General features: G+C 49.5%; 1 protein-coding gene across 7 annotated transcripts; it reads left to right on the plus strand.

Annotated features, from left to right (window-relative positions):
- Positions 1-515: 515 nt before the first annotated feature.
- Positions 516-15,716, plus strand: Pax1 (paired box 1). 7 transcript variants are annotated; one of them, XM_087652248.1, is made up of 8 exons: positions 516-789; positions 4,092-4,174; positions 5,894-6,137; positions 6,376-6,668; positions 7,122-7,751; positions 9,201-9,343; positions 9,717-9,939; positions 14,493-15,698. In XM_087652248.1, exons 3-8 carry the CDS (start codon positions 6,049-6,051, stop codon positions 14,582-14,584), a joined length of 1,470 nt encoding a protein of 489 aa, XP_087508374.1. In that variant the 5' UTR covers positions 516-789; positions 4,092-4,174; positions 5,894-6,048; the 3' UTR covers positions 14,585-15,698.
- Positions 15,717-16,279: the final 563 nt, after the last annotated feature.

The following is a 16,279-nucleotide window of genomic DNA, read 5'->3' on the forward strand; positions in this document are numbered from 1 at the left end:
CTCTGGGTGTCAGCAGGGTGTAGCGTGCCTAGGTGTTCAGTAGTTTTTCTAAAACCTGTGCAAAGGCAGGGCAGGCTGCAGGAGTCATTATTAGAGGACAGAAAGCTGATTCTTTGTCTAGAACCAGCTGTGTTGTTTCAGGGCTGGAGAAGAGCACTCACCCCACAATGGTGACTCGGGTCTTTTCCTGTGTACAATCTGCAGACCCTGTCTAATATTTTCCATACTGGGCAATGAGATCACAAACTCCAAAACACTAAATCAAAACCGGAGGCATTACGGGTCTTCAATAAAACTCCATAGGCCATGCACCAGGGGGAGGGAGAGGAAAATTAAAACCATCACTGAACAGCGGACATACTTTATGTATACATAAATATGTGTGTGTGTCTGTGTGTGTGTGTGTGTGTGTGTGTGTGTGTGCCTGCACGTGGGCCAGTGGTACTGTGATGTTGCAAGGACTGTAGAGGAAAAGATATCCAATAGCTATCAGTTCAAAGGAGTGGGGCAGATGAGCAGTTAAAATGTTACAAGTCAAAAATCCCATCCGTGCCTTCAAGAAACCTCAGCATAAAAGACACTTGATTCTTGACACTTGATCAAGGAAAGTGATTCCCTGTGGAAAGAGATTACAGAGATGTGAATATGAAAAGCGAAGTGAACTTGAAGGAGACCGTGCGTTGGTGTGACTATGCAACTACAGGAGGAAGGCTTTGAGACTTCTGAGCTAGTGCTAAAGAAACTGACCAGAGCAAAGACTTTATTTCCAGATGTCAATGTTTCCCAGAGGTATGTGTCTATGGAAATAAAACAATGGACTTGTAATTATTAATCAATATGTTAATTATGGAGGAAATAGGTCACTGAAGTGGGACTGTGCTCCACCCCCTCTGACTTGGTAGGAAGGGAACCTGGGCAGTGCCTTCCTGAAGTTTTAGTGTCCCCAGTGAAATGATGACAGCAGTCACTCTGCAAATCTAACTACCACATTTGCAGGGTGTAAATTATCCTGTCCGTTTGAAGAGTGGAGAGAAGAAATCTAATGAGAAATCCAAGCAAAGTAGGTCTGACAGGCACTGTCTTCATTGAGACAAAAGACTTCAATAAGTTAACCCCCAGTTACCGTGTCCATCTTCCACGTTCTAAGTCCAGGCAGAAGCAGAAACCTCTAAAGCATTGCCCCTGAGTGCACGGGGAGCACGCTTCAAGCTGTTTCCTATTAGGCTGGGCCAGGGTGGATGTGGCTCACGTGTCAGTCTTTGCAGCTGAGTTAGTCTGATCAGCCGGGACATCCTTTGGGCAGCCAGAGACCCTCATTCAGCCCTGCTTTTTAAGAAGTCCTTTACAACTCTGGCTGCCCCCCACCCCCTGTAAACACCACTTTATCTGCTAGACTCTCCTCCCGTGGTGGCTTTTCTTAGATGCCCCCACTTTCCCAAGTACTCAGGGGATATGACCCATGCATAGTTGATGTTCCCCCAATGTTTCCAACGTTAATGTCGCTGTTTAGATTTTTTAGCATGGACACATAAGCATTTTTGAGAGATTATTGCCACGGTGGAGTTTTGACCATGCCTGGGATTTGATGAATGTAGTGTGAGGAGGTGGGGGTTGGAGGTAATGAGGTGAAATAAATCTAATTGCACGATGTGGGTAACTTTACACAAAGAGAAATCATCGAGTTTTATGACAACTCCCCATTGCCAGGGAAGTTAGGGAGACATACCAATATGCAGGACTCAGGATGTTGTTCAGGTAAGGACTTACAGGAACCAAGGAGACGGGCTACTTCAAAAGCTCAGAGAAACTATCCCACACTCACAAAAGCCACTACTGGCTTTCATAGTTTATTTTTTATCACTCAAGTGCAACCTTTAATGCTTCCATTCTGAAACTCTGAAAGTTAAGGTCAAATAGAGCAGTCAGGTCCCTGCATTTCAAAGCAGGAAGTATCCTGGATCTTCGCTGGTCATGCCCAATTTCCCCCTGTTTGTTCCTAATAAGCTCACATAGCAAGCCTATATTCTTTTTCTTCTCTAGTCCCTGAATTCGATGGAACATCCAAGGTTGTTTTTATTCTTCCAAATAGTTATCTGTTCTTATTCATTCCTTTCATTTGAAAAAAATTGTAAAAGATTTTTCTTTGCTTCTCTTAGCCTGCATTTTTTTTTTTTCTTTTTGGTTCTTTTTTTCGGAGCTGGGGACTAGCCTGCATTTTTAAGCACAGGGCTGTGAGAGGCTGAAACACCTTCTAACGACTGGGGCTGCTGGCGGACTTTTCCCTCCCTGGGTAGCTGGGGTAAACAGTCTCTGTAAAGAGCGGCGGGGTGGGGGGGGGGTAGGGTGGGTATGGGTGGGAGAGGTAGCCTAGTCAAGCTGGCTGGGTGAATACAAGCCTAGGGGTGATCTCTCAATGGGACCTGGAGATGGGGAGGAGTGTGAGTTCCGGGCGGGAAAACAGGTGCTGCGGGCCACTGGCACCCTAAGGTGGGGAAGGGGCACAGGCCTTGTGCTGACTTGGTCCTTGAGGTCAATTAATCTGTGAGTCTCCCTTCTCCCTTGTCCTTCCCTCCTTCATCCCAGACACTCTCCACCTTCCGTGTAGTTTCGGTGCACTCTACAAGCTCCCGCTTCCAGTGAGCTAGATTCCTGTTCGGGTGTTCCCCAAGGCTCTGCAATCCTACTCCCGACGCTTTCTTACATCTGACCACATCTCATACTTTTAAAAAAATGCATTTTCTTATTTTTAAGTGTTGCATAGTGGTAAAATTGCTCATTGTAAAATGTCGTCTAAAAAGTAAGGTAGGCTGTTCTCACACGAAGTCCTTTGCGTAGTCTCTTCTTACACAGAATCCTTACACAAAGAGCTCTGAAGTTTGCTTGCGTTGCTTTAAAAAAAAAAAACAAAACTCCACGATTTTAAAAGAAAAGAGGTTTTTTTTTTTTTACTTTAATTTCGAACCATGCAATGCACGTCCCAGTGCTTATCAAACAGTGAAAGTGCAAGGCCTGAACCAAGAGAAACTGGAGCAACGAAACCCATCTCTACCAGCCCCCAACTGGCCGGAGATGAGGCTGGAAAAACCAAGGCTAGTTCAGTGTTTCTCTGGGAATGCAGCCTGTTCGCTTCTATTCTGGGTTCCTTCCCAGCAGAACCAAATCGCGCACCTGCGGGTCCAGAATGGAACTTGCATCTGCTTGTTTAGTTTACTTTTGGAGACCTTGAAATGTGTGAGTCCCGGGGAACAATCAGTCAGTTGCACGCTTCGTTTGCACCCAAATAACTTTCCCGCACGATCCCATCAAAAATCAAGATGATGCTGAGAAGTGAAGCCGCAGCCTGAATGAACATTAGGCTCCTCCATTCAAGACTCCGGTGACAAATGGGCAGAATTTTTCCTAGCGACTTTCTCCGCTCCCAGTCTCCAGTCCCCAGAAAGATTCGCTTCTCTTTTTGACCTCCTTTTTTAACTTCCAACGCCTGTGAAGCTTGTCTCATCTACTCTACCTGCCTTGAGATACCTGAGCCAGGGACCCTTAGGGACCCTCAGCTTGGCCTCTCTGCCCCTGTGAGCTTTCAGCACCGGGTGGACCAGGCTTTCGCTGCGTGGGGTTTCTCCAGCCCCGGAACTTCCACGTTCCTGGAACCACTGCTCACTCACTTCGTTGCTCGCCGAACTCAGCGCAAGCAATACTATTTTATCACGTCCAAACGTGGAAAATACGAGCTTTCTTACCTTTGCGCGCACCTCACGGACCATTAGCTGCCCCAGAGCGGTGGAGAAGACCAAGCCGCAATCCGGAAAGTTGAAGAGACACTTTGCCTTCTGCACTCCAACCTTTGAGCCACCTCATCCAGCCAGCTGCGCGGGAACCTGCAAAACCAAGCCGGGACCGGACCCGACAGGGGGCGACAAACTGTAAGGTTTTCCCCAAGCCTAGACGTTTGACCACTGCGTGGTCGCAGCTGGCGCAGCTGGCTGTTGGGGAGGGAACCTGTGAAGGGAAGACTTGCAGTTCAGTTACTCCAGAGAGCCTGCCACCCCAAATGCAAATCTCCTAAATAGCTCCTCCACCTTCTCCTCTTCCAGACCTCTTGGCCACCTTCCGCTATGGAGTTTGATGCTGTCTGGACCGAGCTTCTTGCCGGCGAAGCGCGCGGGCTGAGCACAGGGTAATTTCGTTGAAACAGCTTTCACAGTGGCACAACTCGCTTTAACTGTTCTTTGAGCTTGTCTAACCAAGACCTCCCCCGCCCCGGGCCTGCAGCCCTTAGCTACTTTGATGCACCTTTCGGTTAAGGAACCGAAGCTGTTTTTCACACCTAGGAGAGCCCACGGTGAAAGATTACACATTTCTTGGTATTCCTTGCCTGACTAGAAATTCTGGAAATTAGTTTAGATTAAAGGCTATCAAATCCCAAAAGTTCCAGAAAGAATTGAGAGAAGTCCCTTACTCCCAAAAGCCTTAAGGAACTACCCCCCTCCCCCAGTGCATTCTCCTAGGCTTGTTGCACTCTCTACATGCCCCCGCCCCTGCCCCAAACGGAAAGCTTCCACACCTAACATGCCCACCTTAAATCTATGTCGTTCTCTAGGACTTTACTGGAAGGTTGCTCGGTTCTGATAGGCCTGGTATTCCAAGTGTTTACTGTTCTCACTAAGGGGTTGGGACGCCTTCAAGGATGCACTGATCCCCTAGACCTCGTCCACATCCCAGCAACCTCTGTGAAACTCTTAGAGCTTGAGCTTGCACTGTGTTTATGGGCTGCCAGACAGAGACACTGACTGTTCTCTCTCCACAGTTCCCTCCTCGCCAACCCCAGCCTACTGGGTGTTGTACAGTTTCTCTGGAGAGTCAAGAATTTATGGCAAAGGTCCTTCTGACACACATTTGCACGGGTTGAATGCAGTCCATCAAAGTTCCCCTCCCTCAGAAAAAGGGAGAAAAGGGGTTAGGGCTTCCAGCGAGGCTCGTGAAGCTATGCTGACAGGGTTAACCTGCAGGAGCCTCGAGCAACATCACTGCACTCTTACAGTGAGCAGTCTCCAGGCTGCTCTAAAGAGCTAGGGATGGGAGGTAGTTGGACTCCTTGGAAGGTTCAGGAAATGTGGCTGTTTCCTGAGTTTCCATCAGACCCTCTTTCCTGCTATTTTGTGACTAGCCCAAAGCTCTTGGTGACTACTGGTCTCACTTGGAAACTCTCAAGTCTTGCCTGGCAGGCACCAGTTCAGGTGCAAAACTACAAGACCCTCCCATTGTTTCCTTTGGGATTGCAGCCATTTTGAGGCCAGCTTGGAGGCCCCTCACTGTGTATTGAGGTGGAATAAAAGAGTTGATTTTTTTTTTTTTAATGCCAGAGCTGAAGGGTTGTGCAAACTGCTACTTAGGTGGAGAAAAGACCGCTGGGCATTTAGCAGAGACCTCCTGGAAGAGTAATGGCGCTGGGGAAAGGCTAGGCCAGGCTGCTGAGGAATGGGGGTGTGGTGGGGGCAGGATCTCCTGGCCTATGTGACAGGGACCGTCTGGATCTAGAACAGGAGCTCAGCAGCAATTAAAGGTGTTTTTTCTTCTTTTTTCTTTTCTCTTCTTTTTTCTTTTTTTAGATTGCCCGATTGTTGGGAACAGGAAGCAGCAAGTCTGTCTTTCCTGTCTGTTCCTTATGTCACTTGAAGGAGAGGAATGAGTTCTGGTGGGTGGGCTTTGCCAATAGAGGCAGGAATGTGCTCTTTCGGGTCATTGGAATCACCTCATGTTACTCCAAAGGCACATTTGTTATGAGAACAGGATGGACGAAGATGGGATATGGGAGAGTCAGCAACATAAGCCACTGTGGACCACCCATCCCTGATACCCCAACCAAGCCGAACCTCCTTTCTTTTCATCTTGACAGTTCCCTGGGTGCTGTATCCATCTGACCCATCTCCTCTCCTCAGGGCAGCAGGTGGTGGAGACAGCCACAAGTTAAACCGCCTTGGCAGGATCAACTTCTACCTTCCAAAGGGTTCTAAGTAATGGCGGTAGAGGTGATTGTATGATCAATTTGAAATGACTCCCCTACCGTTTCGGAAGCAGGTTAGGAAGGCCACAAAAAGCGACAACGAAGATTGGCTTCTGGCTCAGCTAGGTTTAGGATGGTGTGTATTCTTGGTGTGTGTGGGGGAGGGGGTGCTGTGGGGGGGGGAGGGTTCCGGAGGGGGTGGAGAAAGCGGAGGGGGGAAGCCAAGAACTAGGAGGAGGGGTAGAGTTTCTGGGCGGGGAGGGGGACGCCGGGGCGCGGTGACGGGAACCAATGAGCTGCCAATTCGTGAGTCTCCGGCGTGACTGTAGAGATTGACGTGGAGGACACGTCAAATTGATTCTCGCACCCCGCAGCTTCCCGGTCAGACGAATTTCTCCCAATCGGATGAAGTTCACCTTGGGCCTGGGGTCGCGGGCCTGGAGAGTGTCCTGGGAACGGGCGGCGGCGGCTGCGGCAGCGGTCCCTGGGGCGGGCGGCGCGCTGGGCAGCGGCTCACTGCGCGTCTCCAGCCGCCGCGGCCCTCGGCTCGCGCGCGCCCTCCCTCTATGCCTCTCCGGCGGTGGCGGCGCCCGAGCTCTCCCGGACTGTGCCGGGCCCAGCCCCCGCCGCTCCGGCGCCAGGCAGCTGGCCGGCCCGCGCGCGATGGGTAAGGGGGCGAGCCTCAGGTCGGGTGCGGGCGGGTGCGGGCGGGTGCGGGCGGATGCCGAGCTGGATTGAGACTCTCTACCTCCCTTCCTTCCCCCTTGATCCACTTTCCCTGTGCAGAACAGGCTCTATGTGCTCAGGAGCCGTGTCCTCTGCTGATCCCACCCTTCGAGGGGTTAGTCCCTTAAGTTCAGAAAGGAGGTGAGGGCACGACCAAAGTCGCGTAGGGGCACCAAGGGCTGAAGAGCACAATGTCTGTCCCTGACTCCGACTTTTGCCAGCATGTCCCCGGCTCTGCCCCTCAGATCTGAGCTGTCACGGAGGCTGGGGTGGACCTGAGGGTTACCTCAGAGTCGCGCTAGTGTGAAGTACACCCCTCCTCCCCCGGACACCCTTGAGTAACCCGCTGGTGTTTTTTCCCTCGCCTGCTCACTCCTATCCGGTGTGTCTGCAGAGCAGACGTACGGCGAAGTGAACCAGCTTGGTGGTGTGTTCGTCAACGGCCGTCCCCTGCCCAATGCCATCCGCCTGCGCATCGTGGAATTAGCACAGCTGGGTATCCGACCCTGTGACATCAGTAGGCAACTGCGGGTCTCTCATGGCTGTGTGAGCAAAATCCTGGCGCGCTACAACGAGACCGGTTCCATCCTGCCCGGGGCCATTGGGGGCAGCAAACCTCGAGTTACCACCCCCAATGTAGTGAAGCACATCCGGGACTACAAGCAGGGCGATCCTGGCATCTTTGCCTGGGAGATTCGTGACCGGCTACTGGCTGACGGCGTCTGTGACAAGTACAACGTGCCTTCCGTGAGCTCTATTAGTCGCATCCTGCGAAATAAGATTGGCAGCCTGGCACAGCCAGGGCCATACGAAGCAAGTAAACAGCCGCCGCCGCAGCCCGCGCTGCCCTACAATCATATCTACCAGTACCCGTACCCCAGCCCAGTGTCACCCACGGGCACTAAGATGGGCAGTCATCCCGGGGTTCCCGGCTCAGCGGGCCACGTCAGTATCCCGCGTTCATGGCCCTCCGCACATTCAGTCAGCAACATTCTGGGCATCCGGACATTTATGGAGCAAACAGGTCAGTCGTGACATCTTCGGTAATTCTTTACAAAAGGCAGAATTTGGGGCGGGAGGATGAGCGAGGGTGTTGCATGCCCTTCTCCCTGGAGAAATGACTTTGGTTCAAAACTAAGTTCGGGACTGGTCACCCAGGCTGGGGGTCCAGAGCCTTCTGCGGGAGTCTTCGGACATCTTGAACTTTTTATGACAAATATGGAAAATATTTCCCAAATAGAAGAGCAGGCGCAGACCACAAAATCGAAGGCCTGAAATTGCACTTTTTCATTCTTGCAAAAAGAATGCAAATGCCTATCGCCAAATCTAAGCCAAACAAACCGCTTGGACCATTTTGCTCAGTCCCTTCCTTAGCTTTCAGGTTCTTTCAAGAGCTTATGCAGGCCCAGGAGCTTTTTTAAGTAAAAGAGAAAGAGCCCCTGTGGTTGGTGTTTTATATGTTAGTTTGTTTTGTTTTTCTTTCTCTCTCTCTCTTTTTTTAAAGTATGGCCTAGACCTCTGTAAGGTTCAGAGGCCATTCACGTCCTGCCATTAGAATAAAGGTAACGACACCCCCATTCTCTTTTGGTGCAGTCGCTAAGGCTTGTGCTCTGATTGTCATTAAAGTTCCGTCAAATGTTGGTAATTTCTCTTGCACGGAAAAGGCTGAAAGTTTCAGGCAACCTTGGTGCCCTGCGTAGGATGATATCTTTTCTAGAAGCGTCAACTCCCTTTCCCAAACAGTTAGTGTTTCCTTCCTTACAGCGCCCTTTGCTCCCAGCCAGGAGCAGACCTGAGCAGACCCAGGAGGACAGTAAGCTGTCTCTGTGACAAGCTGGGGAAAGTGGACTGCTTAGCCCCATTTCTGAGGCCTCGCACGCTGTTCATTTGAATGGCTCTATACCAAAATAGCACCAACCGAAACTACCCATGGGGCAGCAGAAGGCAGGTGGTTGGGAAGTGGCTACCAGCTCTGCACCCACCACTGAACGTTTCCCTCAGCAGGGGGCACACACCTGATCTAGGAGCAGCTCTGTGCTTGAGACATTTTGGCATAGGTCTTCTTGGAGTTGTTCTTAGAGGCAGACCCGGGCCAAAATGCTCTCCTAGCCTTCTGGATGCTAATACAAGACATCCAGAGGTTTACAACATTTTCGTGAAGTTGCCTTGAACTTGAATCTTTCTGGTTGCTGCTTCTGAGCAGTGGAGAGACTGCCTCCCGTTGAGCCTCACTGGCACTTATGCTTTTTCGTAGGAAGCGGGCCCAGGGTTGGATGAAATGAAGGGGAGGCTCCTCTCCTTCTTGCTCTGAAATGCCAGGCTCTGCCACCTCCCCCGCCTCCAAAGAAAGGTCTTTGGAGTTTGTGGCAGCCTCTGGGGGTGGGAAGGGATGTCTGGCAGTGCTCGTGTGCAAACGTGTGGGCTGGAGGTCTTCACGAGTGCACAGATATCTACTCCATCTGCGTTCCTTCAGGGGCCCTGGCCGGGAGCGAAGGCGCTGCCTACTCCCCCAAGGTGGAAGACTGGGCGGGTGTGAATCGTGCCGCCTTCTCCACCTCGTCAGCAGTGAATGGACTCGAGAAACCTGCCTTGGAGGCAGACATTAAATATACCCAGGTAACCAGAATGCAGGGCAGTAGGTGACCTTCGCAGGGAGGGGGGCATAGAAAGGGTTAGGGTAACGAGAAAGAGCAGTAGCCTCTGGCAGGCTTTGCGAAGTCTGGGCAGAGAGCATCTTCCAGCGGCCTATTGCTGTCCTCAAGTCCCGCGGTCCAAGTTCGTAGCAGCCTGCCTGGCTTTCGAGAGAAGATTGGCTTGCCTTTCGATTTGAAAAGGCTGGAAGCCCCTCTTTCTCTAAACCCTTGAGGTTTATAAATCAGGTTGCTAAGGAGTCCTAGAATAGTGACAAGTGACAGGACAGCAGAGTCCGTGTCAACTCTGCTTGTGCCAGAGAAGCAAGAGGGTTTTCTGACTCTGTCTCTTTCGGCAGTCGGCTTCCAGCCTCTCCGCAGTGGGCGGCTTCCTTCCTGCCTGCGCCTACCCGGCTTCCAACCAGCACGGAGTATACAGCGCTCCAGCAGCCGGCTACCTATCCCCCGGCCCGCCCTGGCCACCAGCCCAGGCACCCCCGCTGGCGCCCCACGGAGCTGGTGTGGCGGTGCACGGCGGGGAGCTTGCCGCGGCAATGACCTTCAAACACCCCAGCCGAGAAGGTGAGGGGCACCATCTGGGAGGTGTCAGGATACTGGAGGGGTTAGAGGAGCTTGGGAGTCTGAAGAAAGGAAGGAGAAGGAAATGCGGGAGGGATGGGAGGGGGGAGAAGAGGAGGAGGCAGATGCAAGGTGATTGGGGCAGATTCATCTCTAGCAGGTGCCCTTAAGAAAGGGCACCTAGAGTGAGTGGCTCACTTAAATTGCCCCCTTTAACCTATTGAGAGAAGGAAAAGGGTCAGGCTGGTAATCAAGACTTTAGGTGTCATTGACTTTCTTGCACCCTCGGTCAAGTTGTTCCTCCCCATCCCGGGTTTATGTTCTTTATGCCAAGAATGATCTAAAACGCCCACATTTGTGTAGACTGCAAAAATGTGTTGACTGAAAAACAGCCCAGGCCCACATTTGTGTAGTAGCTTTCTAGAGCGGACAAGAGAGCCCTGCACTTCAAGTGGGATTGGACCTACCAGTGGCACTCCCGACTTCCACATCTGGACTCCCCATTGGTTCCTGCCCTTCCGTTTGTTTGTTCCTGGTTCCCTTTAAACTTTGGCTCTGGTCTCTTATTAAATCTTGGCCCTGGTCTCTTAGATTCCTTTTCTTCACCACATTCGATGAGGAAATCGAAAGCATAGGGTTCTTTCCTTCCCGGGGCACCATGACTTGGAACCTCATCTCTTGCCCCCTTCTAAATCTGCTTTCTAAAAAGCCAATATGGGGCCATATGGATTAAACCACACTGTCCACGAGGTTCTTGTTTCACTGAACTGAGAAATATTTCACCTGATCTTAAATCTGTCAGTTATGAATCTGCTTATATTTAGGTTTTGATCACCAGAAAATGTAAACTTCACCGATCCACTAAGGGAGTCTGTGCTCCAGCGGAGAAAGGAACGGTGCACACAAACTAAAGGACAGAACGGTGCTGGGGTTAGGAAAGACTCCTCACCTTACCCGTCTCACACTTACCAATTCTGGAGGGGGTGGCAGTGGGGTTGTGGCCATAGGTAGACAGTTGACCATAGTCCCCAGACAAAAAAGAGCTATTTTCAAGATGTTTTGGTGAAGCCAGGTGACAGAATCTGGGATTCAGAAGGGAAGACTAGGGTGCCATCCACAGGAATAAGCTGGAGGAAGAAAATAGTTTTTAAATTTTAAAAATATTTTTAAATTATTTTTATTTTATGTGCATTGGTGTTTTATCTGCATGTCTGTGTGAGTGTGTCAGATTTTGGAGTTACAACCGGTTGTGAACTGCCATGCGGCTGCGGGAATTGAATTGGAAGAGCAGTTGGTGCTCTTAACTGCTGAACCATCTCTCCAACCCTTAACTACTTTTTTTGGAACAGTCTTATCCTAGGCTATTAAGATTGAGCTCATTTGTCTAGACTAAGTCAGAGACTTTATTTTAATTTAGTTTAAATAATAGGATAACACTACTTGCCCACAAGGAGAAAAAAAAATCCCTGAAAGAAGTCTGAGAATATTGGCTCCCAATAGCCCTATGTTTAAGGACAGCTGAAGGGTCTCAGGGTGAGTTTCTTCTCACTCTTCCTCACACTGAAACTCAGTACTGTGGATGTGGGCGTCTGAATGGGGTTTGCTATACGGAGCAGGCTTACTTAAACTAAAAGTGGATAGCTGAGAATTTAGTGATTTCTCCTGGGTGGCCCCAAGGAGAAAGAAGACACAGGAAACTAAAGAGTTGATTCCAAAAGGAGTTTTCAGAAAGGCCACATAGTCCTGAGGGTGCTTCCAGTCCCACATTAGAAACCTGTGATGTATCAACGACATACTCACTAACTCTGAAGACCTGTAGTCAACTTAGAAGGATCTGTATTTGGGTTTATTCCTGATCGATTTTCTTTATCAGACACTCCCTTTTCAGAAATACAGACCACCTCACTGGGAATGTCTCTTTGGCCATCATCTATGCTTCCTACAACAAAATGCCCTGTTTTTAAAACCTACGACCAAGTTAACTACGTTGGTTATTAAATTAGTAAGTTGATGTCCTGATCCATATGGTTCCTTTAAAGAATTAGTTAAAGGAATTATTCACACCCACACTGATGAACAATTTCTCAGGCTGGCATGCAAGCATTTGTGCTCAATGATTGTAAAAAGAATTGTTCATTAAGCTCCTGTTTTTGAAACATGAAAGTTACATATTCCCTTGCAGTATGAATTTACACTCTTCTCATGGGCAGAAAAGAATTGCTCCCTAACTGGACTTTGAAGAGTCAAAGCAAAGTTATATAATCCAGTACCGGTTACTTTCAACAATTTCTCAAACAACTGATGTGCTCAAACAAAACTGTTTCATGGGAGTTTACTGTCATTTTTGTTTACTGTATAATAGTAGGAGTAATATTAGTTAACTTTTTGATACAAAATTATCTTTGCAGAGACAATCCGAATTTGTACTCATATGAATATAAATATACCCAGGAAAAAAATCAATTTGTTGACGACCTAATGGGTATCCAGGATATAATATTCAGTAGAGTGTTCCTCCAGTTAGCTGCTAATGGGCATCTTACTGGTTATTCAGCCTGGAGCCTCATTGACTCTCAGCTTGTGCCTTGTCTGGGTGAGAGGTATTGGCTCTGGGTTCCCTCCTATGGCGGCAAGAAAGTAGGAGTGATTGTTGATGTTTCCCATCTCCTGAAGGGAACTTTAATTCTTTGGAACTGAGAGAAGAAAAGGGAAGTCTTATTCCCTTCACAAGGAGGGGTGGGGTTTTAAGACCATCCATATCCACTCAAAGGTCTTTGTGCTGGTGCATTTCTTCCCAGAAGAACCGCACTGACCTCTTCTTAAGCCAACAGGCATTCACAATGTGTTTCAGAAAACAGCAAACCTTTAGCGTTCCCGAACTGATCCTAGGAGGGATTTAAAAAACACAGGTGGGAGAAATTTTTTAAAAAAAAAATCAAATTTATGAGTGTCACTTTCGGGCTTCCAGTAAGTAAACTCGCACAAAGTAAACCTGCGATTTTTACTTGTTAAAGAGAATTTGCAGTTTTGTTGTGATTATTGCTAATACAGAGTTGGTGCTTGGATGATACCAAAGGTGAACTCTGTTGTGGATGACTAGATACCCTGTGCAAATTATGAAACTCTTTGCTATTCCCCCTCCTTTGGTGGAGTCCCACCTCTCCTGGTTCTCTGTCACGCCGCGTTATGCTGTTGCAATTCCCATATTTTAAAAGTAAACACCTTAGTCACATTCCCAGAGATTAGAGTTTGCCAAGTGACTCCCTAAGTAAAGGTACCTCTCCATTCCCAGGGTCCTACAGAAGACCCCCACCCAAAAGGGGGAGGAGGAACTGAGACAGGTGGAAACAGGAGACTCTCCCCAAAGTGGGGTAGAATCCATCTCCTGGCTCCTGGGTGTTTATTTTTCTCCACTTGTCATTCCTGCCTGAGAAGCCTCCACCTCAAATGTTTTAAAAACAGGTCCTCCCTTTTGAAGTGTGTGAACGGGATGGAAAGAAGTCTGGGTATTTGGTTATACAGTCATAACTGTGCTTAGTAAAGTGAGCTGAGAGGTGGTCTGAACCATCTGTATATCTTCAAATATCTCACTACTCTGGTTTGTGTGTGTGTGTGTGTGTGTGTGTGTGTGTGTGTGTGTGTGTGTATGTGTGTGTTGTGTACTGTCACTTTAGGACAGTCAAAGCATTATGCTTGGAACTGGGAGTAGGACAGCTGGCAAGTTAGAGTTCCCTCTCTTCCGGTTGGAATTGAGGCGTTAGATAGTGGCTTGTTTCGGGAAGAGGGAAAGAAAATCGAAAGTGCGCCCCGTTAGATAATTTATTTTTGCTTCCCGGTTCGAGGAAAACCTGCACAGAGGACCAGGGTTTTGGGAAAGGAAAAATAGGGTTGCACAATCATGGCGTCACTTTCTGGCTTCCAGTAGCAAAACTTGGGCCCCTTCCCAAAACCCCAAATAATAGAGCAATGTGTCGAATACCGTCTGATATGGCAAGCCCACTGCCATTTAATCCAGAGGCCCACAAGTTCCAGGATGTGCTGTGCCCGCAGTGTTCGCTGCTTATCTAACGCGCTACCTTGGCTCAAGTCTGAGCTCCCCAAGAATGTTTGGTGGCGTGTTTCCCCCTCCCCTCGCCCCACACCTCGCCTACCGCCTACCTGCAGACACCCTGAGATGCTCCTCAAACCTGCTATCCCGCGGGGGTCTGAGGTAGATGGGTGGGTGGAGGTCAGGAGGGCACGGTCTGCGGGTGTTAGCACTAGGTTAGTCTCGAAGTCTTCTTAGGAGCTGAAGACCACACCACCCCTGGCATCCGGAGTTGACAGGGAAGGCTGGTCTCTGTGGTCATCATCAGGAGTAACTGCCTGGCGAAGAGGCTCTGTTGAGGAGATCCACTAGCCCGCCTTGCGGAGTGTCTCCCTGAATGGGACCCTGGGTGTGTGTGTGAGGATTGGGGGGTGGGGTGGGCGGTGAGCATCCCCAAGTCCGGACTGGCGTCCTACTTTACAATCTAGGCTCTGGGGGGTGACCCGATGCTCCTGTGCTTCCTCCGCAGGGACCGACAGGAAGCCCCCTAGCCCGGGAGGCAAGGCCACGGACGCACTCGGTAGCTTACACGGACTTTCCATCCCGGCTTCGACCTCCTAGGGGCTGTCCCCTCGTAGAGCCACAGATCAGCTCAGAGGGGCCGGCCGGACCGCGGCTCCGCTCACTCGACCTCTGGCTGGCAGCATCCTGAAGTTGGGGCTCCCGCACTGCCTCCGCCCCAACAGTTCCTTCACGAGCTCCTGGGATCTTTTCGGTCTTTCCCAACCTTGGTTTTTGAAGGCTGCGCTAACCTTCCTTGCTTGAGAGAGGCTCCTGAATCCACAGCGTCGACTTACCTTTTTTTTTTTTCTTAATCTTCTCCTCCCTCCTCCTGTTCTCTCTCTCTCTTCCCTCCTCTATTTTCTCGTCCCAATTCTTTCCCTTTTTGCATTCTTCCCTCTCCATCTCCTGGTTTCTCTCTCACTTTTCTCACAATCAAAGGTCTGATCTTTACAGCTTCCCTGACTCTACTGCTCCAATCTGGGCAAACTTCAGTACACTCTGCAAGGACCCAACCCTCCTCTATTACCCCCACCCGACCGCCGCCATCCCCTCCTCCCCTGAACACCCTCCGTCCCAAGGGAGTGGGGCTTGAACCTAGGAGCAAAGCCAAAACCCTTGTTCATATATTTTTATAGTAACAAAAAGGAGTACAACTTCCCTGGGTTGCTGCCCCTTCCCTGAGAATATTTTTTTCTGTGCCCAATGACTAGGCTGGCTTTATTTCTAAGTTAATGCCACCTGAAAGAAGACAGTGCAAGAGAAAGAGATGCTGGGACGGGTAGTGTTTTCAGTAATTAAAAACTAGGCACACCTCTCTTAGCCCGGCTACACCCAATGCTCCCTAATGTACCTCCCGACCCAACAGCATTGTTTCAGGTGTTTTCCCCTCCATACATTTGTTGATTTTGAGGAACAAACTGCTTCAGGGTGCTGAGGTCCATTCTGGCTTCTGGTTTGCAAGGAATTGGAGTGGGTAAAAACCCAGGAACCCAGGAGGCTCTTCTGGAGTAAGGCAAGAGGGCTATTAACTGATTTCAAGTTCAGATGAACTGGTGGCGGGACTCTGAGTATAATTCAATTTTTGTAGTCATAAACATATTACTGGTGAGAGTCTGGCTTCACCTGTTAAACATGGGCGGGCGTCTTTGAATAAAGGAAATTCTGAAATTCACCAGCTTGGTGAGGGAGATAGTCTTGTGTTCTCTGGGGGGGGGGGGGTGTTAGTGCTTACACAGGGGAGTTCCTACATCTCTCCTCCCAGGACGCATCAGATCAGAGGATGGGGTTCTTGATTTTCTTGGGTACTCACTGCTCTGTTTGGGTAGATGCTGAAAATGAAAGTGACCTTCGTGGGGACGATTGTCAGTGGCTCCAGCAGACTGATGTGACTGGTAGACCCTTACCCTTCCCTCAGGGCCAGAGTGGCAAAAGTCCAGGAAGTGCCAGCTCAGCTTTGGGGACCAGAGGGGAAAACCAAGTACAGAAGCCATCCTAAAATGAAAGGAAAATCTAAAAGGCAAAAGGCAACAAACGGAGAGCTTTTTCTAGCATTCTAAAAACTAAACAAAAGCATCTCAGGTTACCAAACAACTGAGTGCTTTTAAAGTACAAAGGGGTTTCTGGCTGATTTTTTTTCTCCTGCAGTGTTTGGCTTTGTGTAACCCAAGGAAGAGACTTTTGAGTTAAGTTACTGCTTGTAAGTGGTACTGTCTACTGCAGCCATCCCATCTGCTCCCATACATAGGACCAGTA

This window comes from Rattus norvegicus, chromosome 3 (assembly GCF_021556685.1).
Source record: "Rattus norvegicus strain SHRSP/BbbUtx chromosome 3, alternate assembly SHRSP_T2T, whole genome shotgun sequence".
Taxonomy (NCBI): domain Eukaryota; kingdom Metazoa; phylum Chordata; class Mammalia; order Rodentia; family Muridae; genus Rattus; species Rattus norvegicus.